This window comes from Saccopteryx bilineata, chromosome 6, assembly GCF_036850765.1.
Source record: "Saccopteryx bilineata isolate mSacBil1 chromosome 6, mSacBil1_pri_phased_curated, whole genome shotgun sequence".
NCBI lineage: Eukaryota > Metazoa > Chordata > Mammalia > Chiroptera > Emballonuridae > Saccopteryx > Saccopteryx bilineata.
The window spans coordinates 100,932,977-100,959,400 of NC_089495.1; the positions used below are offsets into that span (position 1 = coordinate 100,932,977).

The window sequence follows — 26,424 nt, forward strand, 5'->3', positions numbered from 1 at the left end:
GGCTGAATAGTATACCATGGTGTATATGTGCCACATCTTCTTTATCCAGTCTTCTATTTTTTTTTTACAGTGATTAAAGCCTTTAAGAAAACTCTTGGCCAATACAGCATGAATCCATAAAAGAGTAGTGTCCTTAGCATGTTCACCAAGTCCAAGTTGGCACCGTCACCATGCCAAATCCCTGAAAAATGCAACCCAACCCCAGTTCAGTCTCTTAGGAGCTGTCACAAGGAGTAGGAGTCCAGGAAAAGTCCAATTTCCTTAGTAATATATTCTTTGTGGTCATTGAGTTGTTTTCTGAGTTCCCTAAATTGCCTTTCTGTGTTTTCTTGTATATCTCTGAGTATTTTTAAAATTTCTATTTTAAATTCTCTGTCATTTAGCTCCAAGGTTTCCAATATATTAAATTTTTTCTCCATAGATTTTTCCTCATCTATCTGTGTTACATCTCTGTTTTTTGTATCCATGATATTTGACTTCCTTTTCTGTAATGGAATCTGAGGGTGGTTTTGTTGACAGCACTTCATTTTCAGTTTATGGGACTTCCAGACGCTCCAAGGATAGATTTCTCTGTCTCTGTTTGAAGAACTTGTTGAAATTTTGGGAGATTTATCGGTAGCGCTCCTCACAGCGCCATTTCTCTGATGTCACTGGCGTTTTTCCTGGATACTATTTTTAAAGCAAATGTATTATTTATTGCTTCTTAAATGGAAAATTAATGCAACATAAGAGTGTCTTCAAAAGAAAACTTTATAACACATACTGCATAGTTACACCTTAGATACACTTTGCATTGTAGAATATACAAGTTTATAAGATTGTCAAGTTAAAAAAGGAAATACCCGGCCTTTTCAAAACACAACTTTGTGTTATGTCCCATTATATAAACAGTTGAAGTAGTTCTAGTTGTGAGATTAATTTAAAATACTATAAGTATCATTATAGTAAACTTTTGAGATTACCTTCCTGTCCAAATAAGAGCCAGGGCCATGTTGTTTTTAAAAAGCTAGCAAGTAGCTCTGGTTGATTGACTGCCTTTTGACCCAGCTATACCACTTTTAGGAATATACCCCAAGAACACCATAGCACCGTTTGAAAAGAAGAAATGCACCCCCATGTTTATGGCAGCATTGTGCACAATAGCAAAGATCTGGCAACAGCCCAAGTATCTGTCAGTGGACGAGTGGATTAAAAAGCTTTGATACATATATACTATGGAATACTACTCAACCATAGGAAATGATGACATCAGATCATTTACAACAACATGGATGGACTTTGATAACATTATACTGAGTGAAATAAGTAAATCAGAAAAAACTAAGAACTATATAATTCCATACATAAGTGGGACATAAAAATGAGACTCAGAGACATGGACAAGAGTGTGGGGGTTATGGGGTGGGAGGGAAGAGAGGGAGGGGGTTGAGGAGGGGAGGGGCACAAGGAAAACCAGTTAGAAGGTGACGGAAGACAATTGGACGTTGGGTGATGGGAATGCAGCATAATCAAATGTCAAAATAACCTAGAGATGTTTTCTCTGAACATATGTACCCTGATTTATCAATGTCACCTTATTAAAATTAATTTTTTAAAAAAGAGCCACATCTGGCTCGCAAGCTATAGGTTCCTGAAAAAAAAAAAAAAGCAAGTAGCTCTGGTTGATTGACTCAGTGGATGGAGCCTTGCCTGGTGTATGGACATCTCAGATTTGATTCCCAGTCAGAGCATTCAAGAGAAGCGACCAGCCTGACTGGGTGGTGGTGCAGTGGATACAGTATCAAACTGACATGCGAAGGACCCAGGTTCGAGACCCCGAGGTCACCAGCTTGAGCGCAGGCTCATCTCATTTGAGCAAAGTTCACCAGCTTGGACCCAAGGTCGCTGGCTCGAGCAAGGGGTTACTCAAGTCTGCTGAAGGCCCCCAGTCAAGGCACATATGAGAAAGCAATCAATGAACAACTAAGGTGTCACAACGAAAAACTGATGATTGATACTCCTCATCTCTCTACATTCCTGTCTGTCTGTCCCTATCTATCCCTCTCTCTGACTCTCTCTCTGTCTCTGTAAAAACAGAAAAAAAAAAGAAGTGACCATCTGCTTCTCTCCCCTTCTCCCTCCCTCTTCTCCTCCCACAGCCTGTGGTTTGATTGGTTTAAGCATCAGCCCAGGTGCTGAGGACAGCTCAGTTAGTCCGAGCCCATCAGCCTCAGGCATTAAAGGTAGCTCAGTAGATTCAAGCATTGGCCCCAGATGGGGCTGCTGAGTAGATCCTAGTCAGGGTGCATGTGGGAGTCTGTCTCACTATCTCCACTCCTCTCACTTAAAAAAAGAGAAGAAAAAAATGAGGAATATATGAAAAGGAAAAGACAACTATATTTAGTTTACAATTTCTATTGCAAAATTCAGAAAGAATGTAAAATTTATATATGAAAATGAAAAGACAACTACATTTACTTTACAATTTCTATTACAAAATTCATAAAGAATGTAAGATTTACAAGCTTTATTTTTTCCACTAGACATCAACTATATGCCCACAAAGGGAACAGAGTCTTGAACAGCATGTCCCTCTCCTCAAGGAGCTTACAAATAACATGAAAGACAAACTGATAAATTACATCATTCCAAGGTACACACTTTTTAGATTTAGTATCTCTAAAATCAGGGTGTGTCTTTAATTTACAAAATTTTACAATAGCTGTCGGCCAGCAAGTTATGACTGCCTGTACATGTAAAAACTTGGTTTTGTATGTTTGTTTGTGGCATAAAGGGACAACTGCAGATTGTTCATGTTTTAGTCAACAAGTTAAGGATCATTTGGGAAAAGAACATGAGTCCTAACTATTGCCGAAAAACATTTCTGTCAACACATTCTGTTAAATCAAGAAAATACCAGAGGATGGGACAAGATGGCGAGAGAGTAGGCGGATGTTCCAACTTCCACTTCCCAAAACCAAAGTGGATTACAACTTAATTTTAAGAACAATCATCTGGAAAACCAACTTTGGGCTAAAACAAGAGGAATCTATAACCAAAGATCATTGAAGAAGCCACACTGAGACTAGTAGGAAAAGCGAAAATGCGGAGAGGGCTGCCCAGCTCCCAACAGTGAACGGCGGCCCGAAGGGACTTGCATGGTGGTGGGGTTTTATGAGAGAGGGGAGGGTCCTGGGCCCCAGAACCAAAGCCCCAGCCTGCAGCCCCAGAGCCTAGAAGAGGCATACGGAGAGTATTTAGCTGTGAAACAAGTCAGGATACTGTTTGCAAGAAAGAGACAGATTTCTAAGACCCAGGATTTGTCTTAAAGGGACCATGCAGAAAACCTCTTTCACAACCATTCACCCAGGGATCTGGGGGATGGGTAGAGATAAGAGGACCGTTGTAACATGAAGAGAATGGAATCTTGGAGGCACAGGGAGAAACACTTTGAGGGACAGCCACCCTAATCCTTGGCTGAGTTAATACCCAAATCTAAAGTGAATATTTTTTCTGGAACCAGCAATACCAGCAAAGAGAAGCAGGTCACCAGCCAAATGGTAGCTCTCCTGCTGCACTCAGAGCAGAGTTGCTTAGAATGAAGAAGCCATCAGAGATACAGTATTGAGTGCTGAGGTCTGAACTACAATGCCACCCTCACAATGCTGAGTGCTCACCGGAGGGTGGGTGGCAGCAGGACATGGGAGTGCGGACCTGTCCATCGAGTGGAAAGTGGGATCCAGCTGTGGTGGCAGCCCAAGTCCATGAACACTGTCCTGCCTGCAGGGCCAGGGCAGAGGCCGGGACAGCCCAGGCTTGTAACTCAGGTGGGTGAAAACAGTCTTGCCCACTGGGGCGGGGCAGAGGCCGAGGGCTGGCAAAGGCTGGCAGCCAGGATGGGTGAACGCAGTCCCACCCATGGGGGTGGGGCAAAGGCCGGTGGCGGGACAGGGCTTGCAACCTGGATGGGTGAACACAGTCCCACCAACAGAGGCAAGGTGGAAGTTGCAGCAACTGTAGCAACAGGTGGGCACCGGCAATACCCATGCCTTTACACCAGAGGTGGCAGCAGAGGTGGTGGCCAGCCTGGGGACAGGCCACACCTCAAGAACACAAAGGCCACATCCATTAGACTCCTGTGGCCACACCCTTCTGAGAACTGAAAAGAAAGAAAAATACAAAATAAAATAAAATAAAATAAAAAAGTTGGATAGAATGACACCTGAGGCTAAGGGGCAAGCCATATCCACAACCTTACCTAACCCCTGATTTATAGTACTGAGCCCAACAAGTAGCCACCAATAAGAGGCAGCAAAAGCGGATCTCAGGGGTACCTGAACATTTAAACGAACATCCTCCAGGCCAAAAGTAAATAAAAGCCAGCCTAAGTTGATATGAAAATGGTACCTGGGCTCAGCAGAGGCAACCACAGGATCTGGATCACCTATTGCTCCAAAAAGATAGATAAGGGCCTGTCATAGGCAGTGTCTTCCACTGGTCTGTGTCAGGCTCCAGCCAAGAAGGTCCAGGGAGGGCATATCCAGAGGCCAGATATGAAGAGCATCAGTTCAGGACCTAACAATCCTTGTTAGAGTGACATTTTAAGGAAGGGCTCCTCAAACCTGACCCAGTTAGGAGATAGAAAGTGGAAAAGAGGTTCTACTAGTTAAGGAGACCACAACTCAAACAAACCTGTAAACCACAAACAGAAACAATGGGAAGACAGAGGAACAGAATCCATATGAATCAACAAGAGAAATCTCCAGAAAAAGATCTGGATGAAATGTAAGTAGTCAATTACTGAATGCAGAGTTTAAAATAATGATTGTTAGGATGCTTAAGGATCTGAAACCTACAATGAAAGGACTAAATAAGGACCTAAATAAAGAAAATGTAAGCATCAAAAATGACACTGAAATCATAAAAAAAAAGCCAGACAGAAATGACAAACACAGTAGCAGAAATGAAGACTACACTAGAAGGAATGAAAAGCAGGCTGGATGAAGCAGAGGATCGAATAAGCGACTTAGAGGACAAGATAAGCAAAATCATGGAAGCAGAACAGCAAAATAAAAGAGGGTCAAAAAAGTGAGGAAACTCTAAAAGAGCTGTGTGACAACATGAAGAGAAACAATATCCACATAATAGGGGTTCCTGAAGGAGAAGAGAAAGAACAATGGATAGAGAACTGGTTCAAAGAAATTATAGCTGAAAATTTCCCTAAATTGATGCAGGAAAGAGTCATACAGGTTCAGAAAGCAGAGAAAATTCCATTTAAAAAGAATCCAAAGAGACCTTCACCAAGACACATCATAATCAAAATACCAAAGCTAAGAGATAAAGAATGAATACTAAAAGCTGCAAGAGAAAAACAGTCAATCACCTACAAAGGAGCCTCAATAAGGATGACATCCGACTTTTCAACAGAAACACTTGAGCCCAGAAGGGAAAGGCAAGAGATATTCAAAGTAATGCAGAATAAGAACCTACAACCAAGCAACTTCTTTATTCAGCAAGGCTATCATTTAAAAATAAAAAACTACCCAGACCAAAAAAAAAAAAAAAACCTCAATGAACTCATCACAACCAAACCAATGCTGCAAAAAATGTTAATGGGCCTGCTGTAGATAGAACAAAGCAGGGGAAAAATCCAGTAAAAGAGGAATGTAGATTGAAAGAAAAAAATAAATGGCAATAAACAACTACATATGAATAATAACCTTAAATGTAAATGGATTAAATGCTCCAATTAAAAGATATACAGTAGCTGAATGGATAAGAAAACAGGACCCATACATATGCTGTATACAGATGACCAACTTCAAGAACTGTATGCCACAAAATTAGACAACCTAAGTGAAATAAACAAATTCATTGAAAAACATAATCTCTCAAAAATCAATCGAGAAGAATCAGAAAATCTAAATAGACCAATCACAACAAAAGAGATCAAAACAGTTATCAAAAAACTCCCAAAAAACAAAAATCCTGAGCCAGATGACTTCACAGGCGAATTATACTGAACATTCAAAGAAGGACTAACTCCTATCCTTCTCAAACTATTTCAAAAAATTCAAGAGGAGGGAAGACTTCCAAGCTCCTTTTATGAGGTGAGCATAATTCTGATACCAAAACTGGGCAAAGACAACAAAGAAAGAAAGAAAACTATCAGCCAATATCCTTGATGAATTTAGATGCTAAAATCCTCAACAAAATATTAGCAAACTGGATCCAGCAATAAATGAAAAAAAATCATACACGATGATCAAGTGGGATTTATTCTGGGGAGGCAAGGCTGGTACAATATTTGCAAATCAATGTGATTCATCACATAAACAAAAGGAAGGAAAAAAACCACATGATAATTTCAATACATGCAGAAAAAGCATTTGATAAAATCTAGCACCCATTCATGATCAAAACTCTCAGCAAAGTGGGAGTACAGGGAACATATCTCAACATAATAAAGACCATCTATAACAGACCCACAGCCAACATCATACTCAACAAGCAAAAATTAAAAGCAATCCCCTTAAGATCAGGAGCAATGCAGGGGTGCCCCCTTTCACCACTCTTATTCAACATAGTTCTGGAAGTACTAGCCACAGCAATCAGGCAAGAAGAAGAAATAAAAGGCATCCAAATTGGAAAAGAAGAAGTGAAAGTATCATGATTTGCAGATGATATGATACTGTACATAGAAAACCCTAAAGTCACAATCAAAAAACTACTGGACCTGATAAATGAATTCAGCAAGGTGGCAGGATATAAAATTAATACTCAGAAATCAGAGGCATTTTTATACACCAACAATTAACTGTCTGAAAGAGAAATTAGCAATCCCCTTCATTATTACACCAAAAAAAATAAAGTACCTAGGAGTAAATTTAACCAAGGAGGTTAAAGACTTGTACTCAGAAAATTAAACATTGATAAAAGAAATCAAGGAAGATACAAACAAGTGGAAGTATATACCGTGTTCACGGTTATGAAGAATAAACATCATTAAAATGTCTATATTACCCAAAACAATTTATAAATTCAATGTAATACCAATTAAAATACCAATGACATACTTCAAAAATATAGAACACATATTCCAAAAATTCATATGGAACCAAAAAAGAACATGAATAGCCTCAGCAAGCTTGAAGAAAAAGAATAAAGTGGGTGGTATCACACTTCCTGAATTAAGTTATACCACAAGGCCATTGTACTCAAAACAGCTTGGTACAAGAACAGACATATAGATCAATGGAACAGAACAGAGAACTCAGAAATAAACCCACACCTTTATGGACAATTGATATTTGACAAAGGAGGTAAGAGCATACAATGGAGTAAAGACAGTCTCTTTAACAAATGAGGTTGGACAGCTACCTGCAAAAAAATGAAACTAGTTGTGGTGGGTTTCTTTCTGGCACATTTGTTAAGTTTTCAAATGGGCCTGACTCTGCCACATATATTACATAGGAGCTGGCAAAAGCTGGACAACAAAGAGTTCTAGCCTTTCCCGCATCAGAGGTTGGCTCCCACAGGTGGCAAGCTATGTCATAAGTTTAAGTGCTTACAGACAGACACAGGTCTGTCTGGCCTGAGGAAAATCTCTGCTGAGGGGTAAAAAAAAAAAAAGAAAGAAACCAACTTACACCATTCACAAAAATAAACTCAAAATGGATAAAAGACTTAAATGTAAGCCATGAAACCATAAGCATTCTCGAAAAAAACATAGGCAAGAAGATCTCCGACATCACTTGCAGCAATATATTTGCTGATTTATCTCCACTACAAAGGGAAATAAAGGATAGGATAAACAAATGGGACTATATCAAACTAAAAAGCTTTTGCACAGCTAAAGACAATATGAACAAAATAAAAAGAGAAACCACACAATGGGAGAATATATTCGCCAATATATCTGATAAGGGGTTAATAACCAAAATTTATAAAGAACTTGTAAAACTCAATGCCAGGAAGATAAACAATCCAATCAGAAAATGGGCAAAAGAAATGAATAGACACTTCTTCATTTTAATTTTTTTTTTTTTCTTTTCATTTTTCTGAAGCTGGAAACAGGGAGAGACAGTCAGACAGACTCCCGCATGCGCCCGACCGGGATCCACCCGGCACGCCCACCAGGGGCGGTGCTCTGCCCCCCAGGGGGCGATGCTCTGCCCATCCTGGGCGTCGCCATATTGCGACCAGAGCCACTCTAGCGCCTGGGGCAGAGGCCACAGAGCCATCCCCAGCGCCCGGGCCATCTTTGCTCCAATGGAGCCTCGGCTGCGGGAGGGGAAGAGAGAGACAGAGAGGAAAGCGCGGCGGAGGGGTGGAGAAGCAAATGGGCGCTTCTCCTATGTGCCCTGGCCGGGAATCGAACCCGGGTCCTCCGCACGCTAGGCCGACGCTCTACCGCTGAGCCAACCGGCCAGGGCCAATAGACACTTCTTCAAAAAGGACAAACAGATGGCCAATAGGCAGATGAAAAAACGCCGAACATCACTAATCATTAAAGAAATGCAAATTAAAACCACAATGAGGTATCATCTTACACCAGTCAGAATGGTGCTCATCAACAAAACAACACATAACAAGTGCTGGTGAGGATGTGGAGAAAAGGGAACCCTCCTGAATTGCTGGTGGGAATGCAGACTGGTGAAGCCACTGTGGCAAACAGTATGGAGATTCCTCAAAAAATTAAAAATGGAACTGCCTTTTGATCCAGCCATTCCACTTTTAGGAATATATCCCAAGAACACCACATCAATGATTCAAAAGGAGAAATGCACCCCCATGTTTATGGCAGCATTGTTTACAATAGCCAAGATATGGAAACAATCCAAGTGTCCACCAGTGGATGAGTGGTTTAAAAAGCAGTGGTACCTATATACAATGGAATACTATGGGGCCATAAAAAAGAAGGAAATTTTACCTTTTGCAACAACATGGATGGACCTGGAAACTATTATGTTAAGTGAAATTAGCCAGGCAGAGTAAGAAAAATATCATATAACCTCACTCATTTGAGGAATCCAATGAACAATTAAAACTGAGGAACGGAATAGAGACAGAGGCGGGATCAATGGGTCCAGAGGAGAAGTGGACAGAGGGAAAGGAGATGATAGGAATGGATCAGAGAAGGGAAAGGGATTGGTGAAATTATACACACATAACACAATGTTATAGAGAGCAGAAAAGCTAATCCTGGAGGGCAAGGGAGAGGGTGTTGAGGGGAGGAGGGAAACTGGGATGTTGTGGGGAACACGGGGGAGAAAGGATGCATTTGGGGGGACACTAGAATATATGTAAACACAATAATTAAAATTAAAAATAAATACCAGTAACACCTGACCAGGCAGTGGTGCAGTGGATAGAGCATTCTTCAATGTATTGACAAGGAAATGAGAGTTTGCCTTTCAAATATATGCCCAAACATTAAAGAAATCACTAGGACACATCAGACTCATGTTTCTCATAAACACAAGAATGAAAAAACTTAACACATTAGTGGGACCTGCTGAATTTACTAAATCTTACTAAGAATGTATCTGCATATATAAAAAGATAGCTTTTCGGTTGTTTTTTTTATTTTTTAACCCCTCTTTTTACAAATTTTAAAAAGCATAACTAAAAAAATGTAACATAAAAATGTCTTTTAATGTCAGAATAAATATAATTTTGTCATATTTATTTCATTTAATTATCATAAAAGCATGCTTGGACTTTATTTTTTTTCTTTAATATTTGACTTAGTTATTATAACATATTTCTAAAAAATTTGTATATAATGCGCCTACAATTATTTCTAGGATTTTTAAATGTGCTCTGACTTCAAAAGTTTGAGAACCACTGGATCAAAGCCTTAATCATCAAGACCTGAAACAATAAAAATCCTAGAAGAAAACAAAGCTGGTAAACTCTTTGATGTAGGTCTTATTGATGGGTTTTGAATCTGACACCAAGAATAAAGGCAACAAAAGCAAAAATAAATAAGTAGGAAGACATCATACTAAAAAGCTTTGCATAGCAAAGGAAACCATCAAGAGAATGAAAAGGCACCTGACCAGGCAGTGGAACAGTATATAGAGCATCAGCCTGGATTGCAAAGGACCCAAGTTTGAAGTCCTGAGGTCACCTGCTTGAGCGCAGACTCATCTGGCTTGAGTTTGAGCTCACCAGTTTGAGCATGGGGTTGTCAGCTTGAGCGAGATCCTAGACATGACCCTATGGTTGATGGCTTGAGACCAAGGTTGCTGGTTTAAGCTCAAAGGTGCTTGGTTGAAGCCCAAGGTCACTGGCTTGAACCCAAGGTTGCTGGCTTGAGCAAGGGGTCACTAGCTCAGCTGTGCCTCCCAATACCCCACCCCCATCAAGGCACATATGAGAAGTAATCAATGAACAACTAAGGTGCCACACTATGAGTTTATGCTTCTCATCTCCCTCCTTCCCTGTCTTTCTGTCCCTCTCTTTCTTTTGCTAAAAATAGGAAAAAAAGAGAAAAAAATGAAAATGCAATCTCCTAAATGGGAAAATATTGCAAATCATATATATGAGAAAGAGCTAATACCCAAAATATGTAAAAACTTACACAACTCAAAATTAACAAGCAATATGATTTAAAAATAGTATCTGAATAGACATTTCCCAAAGAAGACATACAGATGGCTAACAAGTACATGAAAAGATGCTCTATATCATTATTAATCTTCAGAAAAACGCAAGTCAAAATCACATGTGATATTGCCCCACACATGTTAGAATGGCTGTTATCAAAAAGACTAGAAATAAGAATTGATGAGAATATAGAGAAAAGAGAACCCTTTTGCACTGTTGGTGAGAATGTAAACTGTTGTAGCCACTATGGAAACAGTATAAAGTTTTCTCAAAAAATTAAAAATGGAACTACTATATGATCCATTAATCCAATTTCTGTGTATTTATCAGAAAAAACACCCCAAACTCTTAACTTGAAAAGTTATATACATTCTCATGCTCATTGCATTATTTACAAAAGCCAAGATATGAAAACAGCTATGGCCCTGGCCGGTTGGCTCCGTGGTAGAGCATCGGCATGATGTGTGGATGTCCCAGGTTTGATTCCTGGTCAGGGCACACAGGAGAAGCAACCATCTGCTTCTCCACATCTTCCCCTTCTCTGTCCTTCTCTCTCCCTTTATTCCCCTTCTGCAGTTACGGCTCAATTGGTTCAAGTGCATTGGCTGAAGATGGGCTATGTGGAACCTCCACTTCAAGTACTAAAAATAGCACCATTGCGAGCATGGCCCCAGATGGGCAGAGCATTGGCCTCAGATGGGGGTTGCCAAGTGGATTCTGGTCAGGGGACTTGTGGGACTCTAGCTATCTCCCCTCCTCTCACCTGGAAAAGAAAAAAAGAGAAGACAGACTAAGTGTGCATCAATGGATCACTAGACAAAGAAGATGTAATATATATGTATCTGAATAATATTCTGTTCTATATATAGACATTATACTGTAGTATGTACTATTCGACTATATACTATTTTACATCTATAGAAGAGAATATTATACAGACATAAGAAAAGTAAAATATTGCCATTTGTAACACCATTCATAGAACTCAGGGGCATTAGGCTAAGTAAGATAAATCAGACAGAGAAAAACAAGTACTGCATTATGTCTTCTGTGTGGAATCTAATTAAATAAATAAATAATAAATAAATAAACCAAGCTTATAGATACAGAATAGATGGTTACCAGAGGTGGGGGTGGGGATGGGAGAAACAGGTGAACATTTTTTTTTTTTTAATAAATTGAATAGTAATAATAAGCAGATGGAAAATTAGAAAGAACAAAATTCAGTGTTGGAAGAACAGATTGGGCAAAACCCAGGCTGGAAACAGGAGAAAAGCTTAGGAAGCTAGTGTTGATAACCTAGGTGAGATGGGCTGAGCATTGGAAATAAAGCTACAATGGTAGGAACATAGAGAGCTCCTGACATAAACACTGATAAAAATGTGTTGAGGTACCCAACAATTGAAAAGAACAAACTACTGATGCATGCAACAATGTGATGAATCTCAAATGCATTATGTACGTGAAAGAAACCAGACTCAAGAGGCACAAACTGTTTAATTCCATATAAATGCCATTTTAGAAAAGGCAAAGCTAATAGAGATAGAAAACAGATCATGTTTGCCAGGGTCTGGGAAGAGGGGGGTGACTAAAAGGGACACAAGGCAATTTTCTTAGTTCATGGCAATGTTTAGTATCTCAGTGGTGGTGGTTACACAACTAAATGTGTTTGGCAAAATGAACTAAAATTTACTATAAGTGAATTATAAACATAAACTTTACTTTAAAAACCACCAAAAATGTGATAAGGTAAGGACACAAGTCACATTGCCTCACTATGGATTGCCTATAACTGCTTTTCCACCATAACGGCAGAGTTGAGTAGTTTCAACAGAGATGGCCTAGTTCATAAAGCCTAAAATATTTACTATCTGGCCTTAAAAAAAAGAGCCTGTCAACCTTTATATATGATTGTTTATATATGGGTGTTATAAAGTAATATCACCCATTCCTTTGGTTATTATCCAAAAAGCTTAATTGTCAGTAAAATGAATGGGAAGAACGTAACTGAATGTGTATAAATGCTCTATTCAAATTATTTGGGCATAGAAATGAGTTGTTTTCCAAATATATCCTAATTAAGTCTCCAAAAGGGAAGTGTATTTATCAGTTCTCAGTAACTGTCACAGATTTTTTTTTAATTTTCACAAAAACTTCCCATCATAATCACCACATCTCCAATTTCAACCTATTTAAATTATGCAAAATAATTGGATTTTTTTTTTTTTTGGTAAAAGTGACAAGATACTGAATAACCTTTTATTTAAGAAATTAGTTGCAATCTATATAACCGCTTCTTTATATGACTTCTACATGAAACAACTGGCTTTCCTGTCTATTACCTGAAGTATCAATTCAAGTAACAAGAGAGGCATTATGCACTGACTTTCACTTCTATTTTGAAGCTGGAAAACTACAAATAAGAAAGCTGTGGCATTTTTACATAAAAACAAAGCACAAGCACAAAGATTTTTAAAATGTGGTAAGGATGAATTATACTAGCTGCCTAAAAAAGCTTTCATTATATATGCTGCATTTATTTCATTATTTATTTTTAAAATTTAGAAATGTAAAATGTTAGTATTCTTAAGCAAAAATTATAATGATGACTTACAATTAGTTGGGCATAAACTTGAATAACCTTTTCCAGTAATGGTACTGCATTACAGAGTTATCCATACAATATTGTTTTCAGTAAAATATATTTGTGAAGCAGCTTAATGGAATAAAGGTTATACTTTCTACCTTTACAATTTAATTTGTAAAATTCCTATGTGTGCAATTGCTACCTGTATTAAAACCTTGATGAAACTTACTGAGATGATTATTTCATACACGAGTAATATTTATAATTTGACAATTATGAGTAACACCATAATGTATTATAATTTATCTATTAAATTATGGCAAAGAACATGATAAAGTTATTAGTCCTCTTATAGCATGCCTCTAATATTATAAGCAAGAAACATGAAATCATCTTAAATAAAAGTGTCTCTTCAAATTAGAAGAGAAATTATACTCTGCTAACTTTTTAAAATTTTACACTATACTAAATTTTATACTCTGATGGACTAAAATAAAATTTCAAATATATTCTACAGAAAGAAGGCAGGAGACAAAGCAACATCATTATCAATGAGAAATTTTAAAAGATAGGATAGGAGCTTCGGAGTGCCTGGGACTTGAAAAGGATTACTCGAGTCAACCATTTGAAAGTTCGTATGTGATGATGATATACACTGCTCTTTAAAAAGAAATTTTATTAAAAATTTGAAGGAGTTGAGGTAAGTCCAATCTTAAACAGCTTTATGAAGGTTATTCTATGTAGGAAAATAAAACAATTCTCAGAAGACAGAAAAGAGGAAAGATTATAGCAAAGTAATAAATCAAAAAACAGGAAGAGCTACAGAATCATGTAGAAAGTCGGCCTCTAGAGTGGAATATAAACCACTTAAATGAATACAGATATCCCGAAATCTCGATGAGAGAAACATGTAAAAAAGTCAAGGCAAAAATAAGAAGTAAATAAATCCAAGACAGAGCAATGAAAACAAACAAAAGAGAATAAAAGAAGTAAAGATATTTCTACTTTATTTGGAAAAATAGGAAGAAGTAGGGATTGTAGATTAGATAGAAGAGGAAGAAAAAGATTTGGTCTGCTTTTAGCTACAAGAAGAAAAACTTAGCCAAGGAGTCAAAATTATCCTAAAACTTCAACATGTTTCAGGCAGTGACTATTTTCACTAAAAGTCTCTTAAATTTATATCATCTTAAAGTATGATTGGAGTTGACTTGGCTCTTAATCCAACCAGTATGTAAACAGAAGAAAAAATTCTTAGATCTGGTGCTGTTTATGGTATGAAAAGAAATCTGGAAATATGCCTTTATCTGGTTGTGAGGGAAAAGGATAACTTACTTGTATTTCTTCAATACTATGAAATCACTGGCTTCAACACTAAAATAATAACCAGTTAAAAGAATCTGAACTAACACACAAGCTAAATGATTTAAGATTTTTATAACCTATTATAAAACTTATTTTATGTACTGCTACAAATTTGTGTTAAGATTCTGTTTTTCTTTCTCTTCAGATCTTCTAAGAAAACAGATGTTGGCTTACTTATGCCCAGTAAATTCTTTATGTCAAGTCAAACTTCTAGAAATTTTTCATTAATATAGACTACATTATTATAAAACCCAAATCCATTCTTTAATTACATTAAATTATTTCCTCTGTCCCAGAGAGAGCTCTAATAATAAATATAAAAGTCTGAGGAAAAAGAGTCTATTTGATTTCAGGAGCTTTATATGATATACATCAGTGGTCCCCAACCTTTTGTGGGCCACGGACCGATTTAATGTCAGAAAATATTTTCACGGACTGGCCTTTAGGGTGGGATGGATAAATGTATCACGTGACTGAGACAAGCATCAAGAGTGAGTCTTAGATGGATATAACAGAGGGAATCTGGTCATTTTTTAAAAATAAAACATTGTTCAGACTTAAATATAAAGAAAACAAAAATAATGTAAGTTATTTATTCTTTCTCTGTGGACCGGTACCAAACGGCCCACGGACCGATAACGGTCTGTGGCCCAGGGGTTGGGGACCACTGATATATATCATGAAAACCAATGATTAACAATTTCAGAATCTGCGAATATCAATACAGTGTTTAGCACTGTATTGGAAATAGAATGGTCTGCCATCAACTTTAACGGTAGCATCTTCCGACCTTTGGTTATCTATTAATTAAAAACTGATCAGGAAAGTCAAAAGAAAAAATCAAAATAATATTCTTGTGAGCTCATTGTCATTCTCCAAAAATATGTAAGAAAATATGTTGTCAGCCTCTTGCACTAATTCTTTCACATATTAAAAAAAACACTCTCAAGGGCAGGAGACTCCGGGTAGTTTTCCAGTGGAGCTGAGATGCCTGAATTGATGGATATATACATACTCTTTCGCTGGGTTCTTCTTTTAAAGAATAGCAGAGAGAGGTGACCATAATTTTCACAGCTCAAGCATATGATCTTAGGATAGATAATCACTACAATATAAAAATTACTGTAGACTGCCTGACCAGGCAGTGGCGCAGTGGATAGAGCGTCAGACTGGGATGCAGAAGACCCAGGTTCAAGACCTGAGACCCCGAGGTCGCCAGCTTGAGTGCAGGCTCATCTGGTTTGAACAAAAGCCCACCAGCTTGAACCCAAGGTCGCTGGCTCCAGCAAGGGGTTACTCAGTCTGCTAAAGGCCCGCGGTCAAGGCACATATGAGAAAGCAATCAATGAACAACTAAGGTGTTGCAATGCGCAATGAAAAACTAATGATTGATGCTTCTCAACTCTCTCCATTCCTGTCTGTCTGTCCCTATCTATCCCCCTCCCATAAAAAAAATTACTGTAAACTGACTACATAAATCTGATACAGAAATAGGACTGTATGGGAAAAGATGAGACATAATTTCCAGTTTTCACTAGAATGAGAATTCTTATTTTTATTTTCAAGTCATGTATATCATTTTTGTTTATTTATTTTTATTTTTATTTTTTGCAAGAGAGGGAGAGACAGGAAGGTAGAGAGATGAGAAGCATCAACTCATAATTGTGCCTTGACTGGGGGTGAGGGGCATAAGTTGAGTCAGTGACCCCTTGCTCAAGCTGGCAAGCCTGAGCTCAAGCTGGATGAGCCCGCATTCAAGCCGGACACCTCAGGGTTTTGAACCTGGGATCTCAGCATTGCAGGTCGAAGCTCTATCCACTACACCAGCACCAGTGAAGCCATGTATATAATTTTCGAAAATACTAGCCCTGGCCAGTTGGCCCAGCAGTAGAGTATTGGCCTGGCCTGTGGAAGTCCTAGGTTCAATTCCTGGTCAGGACACACTGGAGAGGTGACCATCTGCTTCTCCAACCCCCCTGCCCCTCTTGCAGCCATGGCTCAAATGGTTTGAGCAAGTTGGCCCTAAGTGCTGAGGATGGCTCCACGGCCTCACCTCAGGCACTAAAATAGATCAGTTGCCAAGCAACGGAGCAGCAGCCTCAGATGGGCAAAGCAATGCCGGGTAGGGAGACTGCCAGGTGGATCTGGTTGGGGTGCATGTGGGAGTCTGTCTCTACCTCCCCACCTCTCACTTAATAAAAAAAAATACTAATACCAAATTGGAATGGAGTTAAAGACAAAATAAATATTATCCTCCAAAGGTATTTTCCATATGATTTCAAAGCAGTAACACCACGGAAAGTTAATTATGCTTATATTTATCCTTGATGTATAAATGTAATATAACATATTTATAATAGAATTTAACCTGTTTTGTTATAATTAATGATTTGAGTTTCTCCCTCCCCATTATTTGGTAGAAGGGTATTTTCATTGGAAAGTAGAAAGTTGAGAGTTAACATGTTGGTGAGATGACAGGATGCTATCCTCAGTTTACTTCTAACAGCTGTGTGAGAGAAGGACAAATGAGTCAGCACACTGAGCTAACCATCTGTCTTCAGACCTCTGAAGATACCAAGAGGGCTGAGTCTGTATGAGGACAGGGTATTCTTCATGGTATCTTTTGTAGACTAAATTAAAGACATTGCCCTCTTCCAATTTCCTTATTTTCCTTTTAAAAATCCAACAAACCTAGAATCAATATATAAAAATGAATTTCAAAAAATATTTTCAGTGAATTCCAAGACTTGCCACCTACTGTACAGTGTAGAAATTTATTTTCTTTTCCCTACATGTTTACCTCTCAAGACTCAGGGTATCAATACTGGTTTAACTATCATCACCTTAATTTATATTCTTCATGATTTCATAATCTTAGATAATATGCTTTTTCAGAGATTTCATCTTTAAGATCATAGAGGACTGCTTAGTAAATATTTAAACCTTTTAAGTCCTCCAAACAGTTAATTATCTAATTATTTCTACCTCCTTTTTTTTTTTATCTTTACTTGTCTTTCTTGAAATATGGAAATGAAAACTGTACAAAACTGTAGGGGTATAAGCCACCATAATTTTGTACAAAGGTAGGATGTACGTTCTCTTTTGTTTCCAAAAGTCTTTTCAATGCAACTCAAAATCCTAAATAATGTGCGCTCTAAATGAGGTAAAACTATACAGAAGACAAAAATCAATTTTAGGGAGAATTCTCACATATCTTTTACAATACATTCTTTTGCTATAGTTCAAAAGTTATCAGTACCATGTGGTTATGATTCCTCCTAAATTCTCACCAATTCAACCAGTAGGAACAAAGTACCTAGAGCAACACGAAAAACTCTTCTCAACAGAATCATATGAAATATGAGCTGTTAACAAAATTTTCTATGATTTTAGGTCACTACAAGTTGCTGGTTTAAATGTCATTTTTCAAAAATAAGAGCATTTTTAATATAAATATATTTTGTGTCAGTAAAAATAAAAATGTTTAACAAACAAATAAACTAAACCAAAAACTGCATCCTAAATGGAGGTAAACAGTATCATATCCACCTTCCAAACTGTTCAAAGAATGAAAAGAGAAACTCTTCTAAAAGTAAAAAGAATTCATAACTACTCAAAGACTAACATGCAGAACCAATATAATTAGCAGAATAAAAGTGTCTTAGGAGATATTACAAAAAAATAATACATGACAAAAATTTTCACTCTGTAAAAACAAAAGCTGTGAGTTTTCTTTTTTATAATACTATATACAACAGATATAGCCAACAAAATAATCTACTCAAAAACACTTAGGAATAAATTTAACCAAAGAGATGCTTATATACTGAAAATATAAAACATTGCTGAAAAAAATTAAAGAAGACATAAATAAATAGAAAGACATCCATGCTCACAGACTGGAACACTTAATATTAAAATGACAATACCTCCTGCCCACAGCATCTATAGATTTAATTTAATCTCTATCAAATATCCACAGTATTTTTTTCATAAGTAGAAAAACATACCCTAAGGTTCATATAAAATCTCAAAGGACCCTGAAGAGCAAATCAATGCTGGAAAAGAAAACAGAGCTGAAGGTCTCACACTTCCTGATTTCAAAACTTACTACAAAGCTATAGTAATCAAAGCAGTGTAATACTGATATGTACAACCAATAGAATAGAATAGAGAACCCAGAAATAAACCCTTCCATGTAAGGTCAATTGATTTTTTAAAAGGATGCCAAGACCATCCTATGGGGAAAAGACAGTCTTTTCAGCAAATGGTACTGGGAAAACTGGGTATCCACATGCAAAAGACTGAAGCTGAACCCTAACTTTATATCATATACAAAAATTAACTCAAAAGCATCAGAGGTCTTAATGCAAGACCTAAAACTGTAAAACTATTAAAAGAAAACGGGGGGAAATTAATAACATTGGGCTTGGCAATGATTTATTGAATATAACACCAAAACCATAGGCAACAAAAAGATAAATTAGATTTTATCAAAATTAAAACCTTTGTGCATCAAAGGATGCCATGAAAAGAGAAGACAACACACAGAGTGGGAAAAAATATTTGCAAATCATATATCTGAGAATGGGTTAATGCTCAGAATACATAAAAATACTCCTACAACTCACCTGATCAGGCAGTGGCACAATGGATACAGCGTTGAACTGGGATGCAGAGGACGCAGGTTCAAAACCCCAGGGTCACTGGGGTCTTCTGACCTCTGATGAAGAGGCTTGAGCACAGGCTCATTCAGCTTGAGCACGGGCTCACCAGCTTGAGCGCAGGTTCGCTGGCTTGAGTGTGGGATCATAGACATGACCCATGGCCGCTGGTTGAGCCCAAAGGTTACTGGCTTGAAGCCCAAGGTCACTGGCTTAAGCCCAAGGTTGCTAACTTGAGCAAGGAGTCACTCGCTCTACTGGAGCCCCCACCCTGCCCCCGGTCAAGGCACATATGATAAAACAATCAATGAGCAACTAAGGAGCTACAACAAAGAATTGATGCTTCTCATCTCCCTCCCTTTCTGTCTCTATATCCCTATCTGTCCTTCTATCTGTCTCTCTCTGTCTCTGTCACACACAAAAAAAACCTCCTACAACTCAACAAAAGGACAACCCAATGAAAACATAGGCAATAGACATTTCTCCAAGTAAGATAAACAAATGACCCATAAGCACATGAAGAGATGTTCAATATCACCAGTAATTAGGGAAATGAAAATGAAAATCACAATGAGTTACCACTTCACACCCATTAGGATGGCTATTATAAAAAATGTTTTACTGGTCAAGGCACAAATGGAGTTGATGCTTCCAGCTCCTCCCTCTTCTCTCTCTCTCTGTCTCTCTCTCTCCCTCTCTGTCTCTCTCTCCTCTTTAAAAATGAATAAAATAAAATAAAATTTTAAAAAAATGTTTTAAAGTAGAAAGTAAGTATTGATAAGGATATGAAGGAATTGGGACCTATGTGCACTGCTGGTGGGCATGTAAAATGGTACAGCTATTGTGGACTCCTAACCAGGTTAAACATAGAATTACAATATGATTCAGCAATACCAGTCCCAGGTATATACTTAGACACTCAAACAGATACTTGTATACCAAGGTTGATAGGAGAATTATTTATAATAGTCAAAATTCATCACTATATGAATGGACAAACAAAAAGTGGTATATACATACAAAAGAGTATTATTCAGCCTTAAAAATGAATGAAATTCTGATATGTGCTATAACATGGCTAAATACTGAACACAACATGCTAAGTAAAATAAGCTAGAGACAGAAAAATAAAGAGTATATGATTCTACTTATATGAGGTACCTAGAATAAGTAAATTCAGATACTGAAAACTATAGAGAAGTTTCTAGAATCTGAGGGAAGAGAGGAATTGAAAGTTATTTTTTAATGGATACAGAATTTCTATTTGTAATGACAAAAAATTTCTGGACATACATGGTGGTGATAGTTATACAACATTGTGAATGTACTTAGTGCAAATGAATTGTACATGTTAAAGTGACACATTTTATGTTATGTTTATTTTACCACAATAAAAAATAATCTATTTGGTGATACTTAATTATCTCCAACTGCTGTTAAAACTCCCTGTTTAGATTTCCAAATTACAATTAAATTTACTCGGTGTGTGTGTGTACATGCACAGAAAATTAATCCCCTTGAAAAACAGACCCTGGCACGCTGTGCACATCAGATGTCCTAAAACGTACTTCCAGAGTTCCAAATAATGATAACTGCACTGCAATTTGAGTGCTACTTCAGTTATGTATCTATATTAAAATTAACAGGTCATAAGTTAAGGAAAAAATATCTATGAATTCTACTAATGGTCCAAATGTTTATGTTTATAGTCCGAATGCTAAAAAGAACATTGTACCTGATAGAGCATGATAGGTTCTATGTCGTATCCCAAGATATCTGCAAAGTTCTTAGCAATGACTGTTTTTCCACAACCCTACAAATGAAAACACAATCATTTAAGAGATAAGTCAAACAAACAAAACACAGGAAACAGAAGTTTGCTATGAGGCTGCCATTCTTACTTTTCCTCCAATTAAACATATGTCCTTAACCATGTGAGACAGCATCATTTCAGCCAGTAGTTGTTTGTGGCTTAGGGTCTGTATAAAACGTTCTGACACAGAAGGTTGACTGAATGGCCTGCTCCCAGCTGGCACCTGTGATTAAAGAGAAGTAAATGTAAAATGCATATGTTTTTCTTAAAATATTAATAAATGAAAGCACATAACTGCCATTTAAAGTCGCTACTAATTTCTTGCTCAGTTCAGTTCTACACTGTTTTTGATATTTCAATAAAGCAGCAACTATTTTCACAATCACAGATTTGATGATAATCAACAAACCTCCAAATCAAACATCCCTCTAAAAGGAAAGCCCCATGCTGGCAGACATTTCCATACAATCACGTCATTTTCACACTATTTTATAACTTATAACAATGTCACTACTTGAAAATGAAGATTTTTGTCCAAATTTCAGTTATAAGTACAGAATTTAAAATCAGTCCATCGGGACTCTCCATAGTCACCAATGACCTGCTGACTTTTAAAATCTATATCCACAAATCCTTCCCTACTCTTATTTTAGTTAACCACTCAGAAGCATCTGTACTTAAAATCTCTCCTCCTAGTCCTCATACCTTCTCCTTTGATTTCCTATCTCCTCCTTATTAGTCTCCTGGGGACCCTTAGCAGGAGAAGATTCCCAGGCTCAGCTGAGGGCTCTGGATTTAATCATGGTCTACACAACATGAATCCTCAAGAATTTTAAGTTTGGAAGAGGCAAGATCAGATTTGCATTTTACAAAGATCATCATCCTGGTGGTAACAGAGAAGGCTAACTGGAAGGGACAGGAGGCAATCAAGTTAAAAGGCATCACTAAAAGGAAGGACAAGGAAACCTTGCCCGTACCTCATGCCTCTGGCTGTACTGTTTAAACTTCCTGAAATGTCCTATCATCTTCCACTCCTGAGCCACTGGATAACTCTTATGTCAGACTTGAACACTTAGCTCCAGTCACACCTCCCTCTGAAACTTTGACCCTTGTACCACTTCCTTTCCTAATCCCCATAGTCATTCCAGTGCAGTCCTTACGTATCCACCTCTGTCCTCCACCCTCAGCTTGGTGAGGTCATTCATCTGAAGGAGACAAACAGGTGCAGTGGAAAATACTCCTGTCTAGAAGTCCCAGCTATGACATTTCCTAGCTGCTGACCACAGGTGAACTGATTACCCTCTTTACATCTGTTTTCAATCTATAAAAGGGAGAAAAGAAAACTTACCTCCAGGGTTATTGGGAAATTTAATGGCATAATGTATGCAAAGAGACAAATATAGTGACTAGTATACAGTAGTACTAGTAAAGCTTAATACAGAGCCTGGCTCATAGTAACCATGTTTAATGAATGAATAAGACAGTAATGTGAATAAGTATTAATGATATCACCTTAAAATACACCATAAAGCTACAAACTTTGGTTTGTCAAAACATAAGAAGGCAAGCCTTTTCTTTCCTACATTCATATATAATCGATTTAAGTCAGGATTTTTCAAGCTGTGTCTCCTATCTTACCATTGCCTCTTGGGGTTCTTAGGGCCCTCAAAGAAAGGGTTTGAAGGAAGGTAGAGCAAGCAGATGGTGCTCTGCGGCCAGATGTCATTCCCCTTCTCTAAAAACTGTTCAATTAGAACAGCTCCTCTTTCCATGGTCTCATGTTGTTAATAAAGGTTTTATTTTAAAAAGAGTGTTCCTTAGCTATTAAAATATGTTTGAAAACAAACTATTTCTTACCAAGGACTCAAATGTTTTGATTAATCAACACTTAATTTCATTTTCTTAGAGGTCAACTTTAACTTTTGATAAAAGGCTATCCCTATGTTTCTCCTGAACTTTTCCAGTGTAAAATATACATGACACAGATAAACAGAGATACGGATATACAGATGCGATGCTACAGAGCCAAAGAATAATAATAGTAAGGGGATCATACAGCCAATTTAGGTCATGAAAATGGGCAGAACCTGGCACATCTTAGAAACTATAAACTCTGACTCATTACCTTAATGGTCACCTCTTTTTCTGCAACCCGGACAGTCATAGAGGCTTGGGAGATGTGGCTGTCAGGTATCCTATCCACGCTCACAATCTCTTTAGGAAGCAAAGAGCTTCTGGAATCTTGGAGTTCAAAGCGCTGTGAAATTACAAGAAAACCATGTAATTTACTTTTCATTTTAAGATACTCAACATTATAAAAGTAGAGGTAAAAAAATTAATGAGAATTTTTTTCCCATTTTCATGAAGACCATTCTCATTATGCCAATCACTAAAGATGAAATGAAAATAGTCCCTACGATTTACTAAATGACAGGCATCACTTAAGTCCTGACCTGGTAGAAGTTTGCAGTCCACATTTCTTGATAATAAAAAATCCAGTTTCCAAGAAAGGGATGATGAGACTCTTGAAAACATGCTAAAGTAAAATAAGGTCTATATTGCCCTGGCTGGGTAGCTCAGTTGATTAGATCATTGTCCAAAATGCCAAGGTAAGTGGAACAAATTGATGTTCCTCTCTGTCTCTCCCTCCCTCTCTCCCTTCCTCTCTCCTTAAAATCAATAAAAATTTAAAATAAAAAAGAAATGTCAAAATTCAATCTTAAAAAAGGCCTACATCAGTTGATTTCTTAATATGTTGCCTGAAATTTATGAAACCAGAACTTCCTGGACACCATTCTGCTGTTTGTGTATGTGGTTAGCTTAACTGATTGCAATAAATTACAACAATCAATCTATCTGCCACAGTGCTTTCTACAGTGTAGGTTCTCAATATTTGTCAGACTGAGTTTAAAAGGCCAACACCATTAATTCTTTCTCCACATGGGCCAATTATCAATGTTAGAACTCTTGGTTACACCCCCCCACACACACACACACTGCCTAGTTATATAAGAAAGACACAGAGAAAACACAAATAAGTATATGAAAAATGAGCATACTAATTTAAAAGTAATGACATTATATGGTCTACTAATAGCAGCATGCTCAATATGAAAACCTTAATGCATTTTAGCATTAAACAGGCAGAAATAACTGCTGCCCCAATCTAACCATAGAATATTATCACTATAGTGAAAAATTAAATCTCAATAAAAAAAAATAGATGACCACTTACTCAACAGAATGGCACAACCCAAGAAAACAAATTAAAAAAATAATAATAATCTTCAACCTCAACGTTCTAACCATAACAGCCCAGTCCCAGTCTTTGTCTGGTGTCACAATGCTTAAGACAATCACTCCTTTCCCCAAACCTAAGAGAAATTATCTATTAGTGCTACTATACAAAGTAAGTTTTATACTTTACACATTTTATATATGCAAATTCTCATAGTAATCGCATAATTTGGTCAGAATTTCTTCCATGTTATAGACAAATAACAATTATTGACACTTTAGGTTTGTGTAAAAAAAGTTGCACTGTGTTTGGAGGGAGGTTTATAGAAAAGGAGTAAGGCGTTAGTAAAGTGATTAAATTTATTAGATTTTAGAACCTAGAGCCATTATGTTCTTTTTTTTCTCATTTTTATTGAATTTATTGGGGTGAGACTGGTTAACAAAATTATACAAGTTGCAGGTGCACAGTTCTACAACACATCATCTGTGCACTACGCTGCGTGTTCACCTCCCTAATCAAGTCTGTCCACCACAGTGAGCTCCACAATTCCCTCCTCCACATCCCTCATCTCTGCAAAGACAATTACCACACTGGTGTCTGAGTCCATGAGTTTTTCCTCTTTTTTTTCCTTTTTTGTAGAGCCATTACAGTCTAAGAAAATAAATATATGTGCTTAAAGGTATGTTTTTATCAGCTATAATAATATCAGTCTAACTTGATATAGGATTGATGTCAGAGCATTTATATTCCAGAAACGAACACTAATCCTTTGAAACATTTGCTATACTGGTTATGTCCTTATAAATAATTCAAGCTAAATATTTCAATAGAATAATAATAGTAGATGAGAATACACGAAGATAATAAAATAACTCAAGTTGCAAGGTGAATTACTATTGCTAGCATAGGACATTTAAAGGACTGTTAATCAAAAAGGTAATTGAGGAATAAAATTGACATATAATTCTATAGGCTACATGTTAGCAAGAAGTAGAAAACCAAGTTTACTTACCTCACCATTTTATATTAATGACTATTTCCTATGAATTCTTAAATTTCAATTAAACAAATAGTGCCAATGTGTTTTTGTTACACTTTTTGGGAGGATTACATTATTTGAACTGTGAAGTATGTATAATTAAATAAAAAGAAATGTAAATCACATGGGTATTATTCTGCAAGGAAAGCTTCCAAATTCACCTTTGCAATTCCCAATTCTGTCCCACCAAGCTATTCTTTTTTTTCATACCTTTTTCTAGGCTTTTGGGCACTAAAAAAGAAAATCTCCATACCATGTGGTCTGGCTGCTAAATAAATATGTAGCTTCCAGTCTTTGCTGGGCTCTTTTCCCAAAGCCCTTTAGTAACTGAAGTAGATCATTACTACACTCCTAGGAGTCCATCTGGGCCCATTCATCCCTGTCTCAGAAGGTAACTTGGCTGCTTCTGCTGTCTACACCAGAGTCTTCAGCAGGTACACACACCTGCACACTTTACACGAATATAAACCCCATGGAGGCCATATCAAAATATATCTGGTTCACTCCAAATCTCCAGGACCTAAAATCAAATACCTGAACACAGTCAACAGTCAATAAAGGTTTGTTAAATAAAAAATAAATGAAATTATTTTTCCTTCATCCTTAAAATCATCTATATTTTCGTCAGTCCTTACTTCTTTCCCACTGTCTCGGCAGAAAGAACTTCTGTTTTAATGATGAGTAGATGGTAAGTCAGTAGAAGTCTACTTTCTCCATCTTCATTGATGATAATTCCATCATTCCGGTTGTTATGTACAAAATATGTGTTCCACAATTCCAACCCAAGGTACAACAGTGCTCTGGAAATGTTCTTCCCTGCCTCCCCCAGACCACATTTCCATAGGCATTTTTCATGTTCTCCACGGATTTCATCCCTTTCCCCTATACAGTTGTTTGTTTCTCCCATTTCAAGGAATAAAAAATCATTCCTTAATTCTACATCATCCCTGAGTGACCCACCATCTTTGTTTCTGCTTACCATCAACCTTACGTCATATATAGCATATAATCCATTTCAGCTTTCTCATCTCCAAGTTGCTATTTGGCCCACTGATTTTTGGTTTACAATCCCACCTCTCTCCCACTAATCCTGGTAAGTCTACCAATAATAACCTATTTGCCAAATTA

General features: G+C 37.3%; 1 protein-coding gene and 1 non-coding gene across 3 annotated transcripts in view; one reads left to right on the forward strand and one right to left on the reverse strand.

Annotated features, from left to right (window-relative positions):
* The window catches only part of VWA8 (von Willebrand factor A domain containing 8), a 381,245-nt gene that overhangs the window by 268,469 nt on the left and 86,352 nt on the right, over positions 1 to 26,424 (reverse strand). For both annotated transcript variants that reach the window (XM_066237778.1, XM_066237777.1), the window contains exons 10-12: positions 23,145 to 23,276; positions 21,108 to 21,242; positions 20,942 to 21,019 (exon numbers count right to left, since the gene is read on the reverse strand). In XM_066237778.1, coding sequence (XP_066093875.1) covers positions 20,942 to 21,019; positions 21,108 to 21,242; positions 23,145 to 23,276 — 345 coding nt within the window. The remainder of the gene's footprint in view (positions 1 to 20,941; positions 21,020 to 21,107; positions 21,243 to 23,144; positions 23,277 to 26,424) is intronic.
* LOC136309861 (small nucleolar RNA SNORA12) lies at positions 7,378 to 7,519 on the forward strand. The gene has a single exon (XR_010726491.1). It is a non-coding gene; the product is annotated as a small nucleolar RNA SNORA12 (small nucleolar RNA).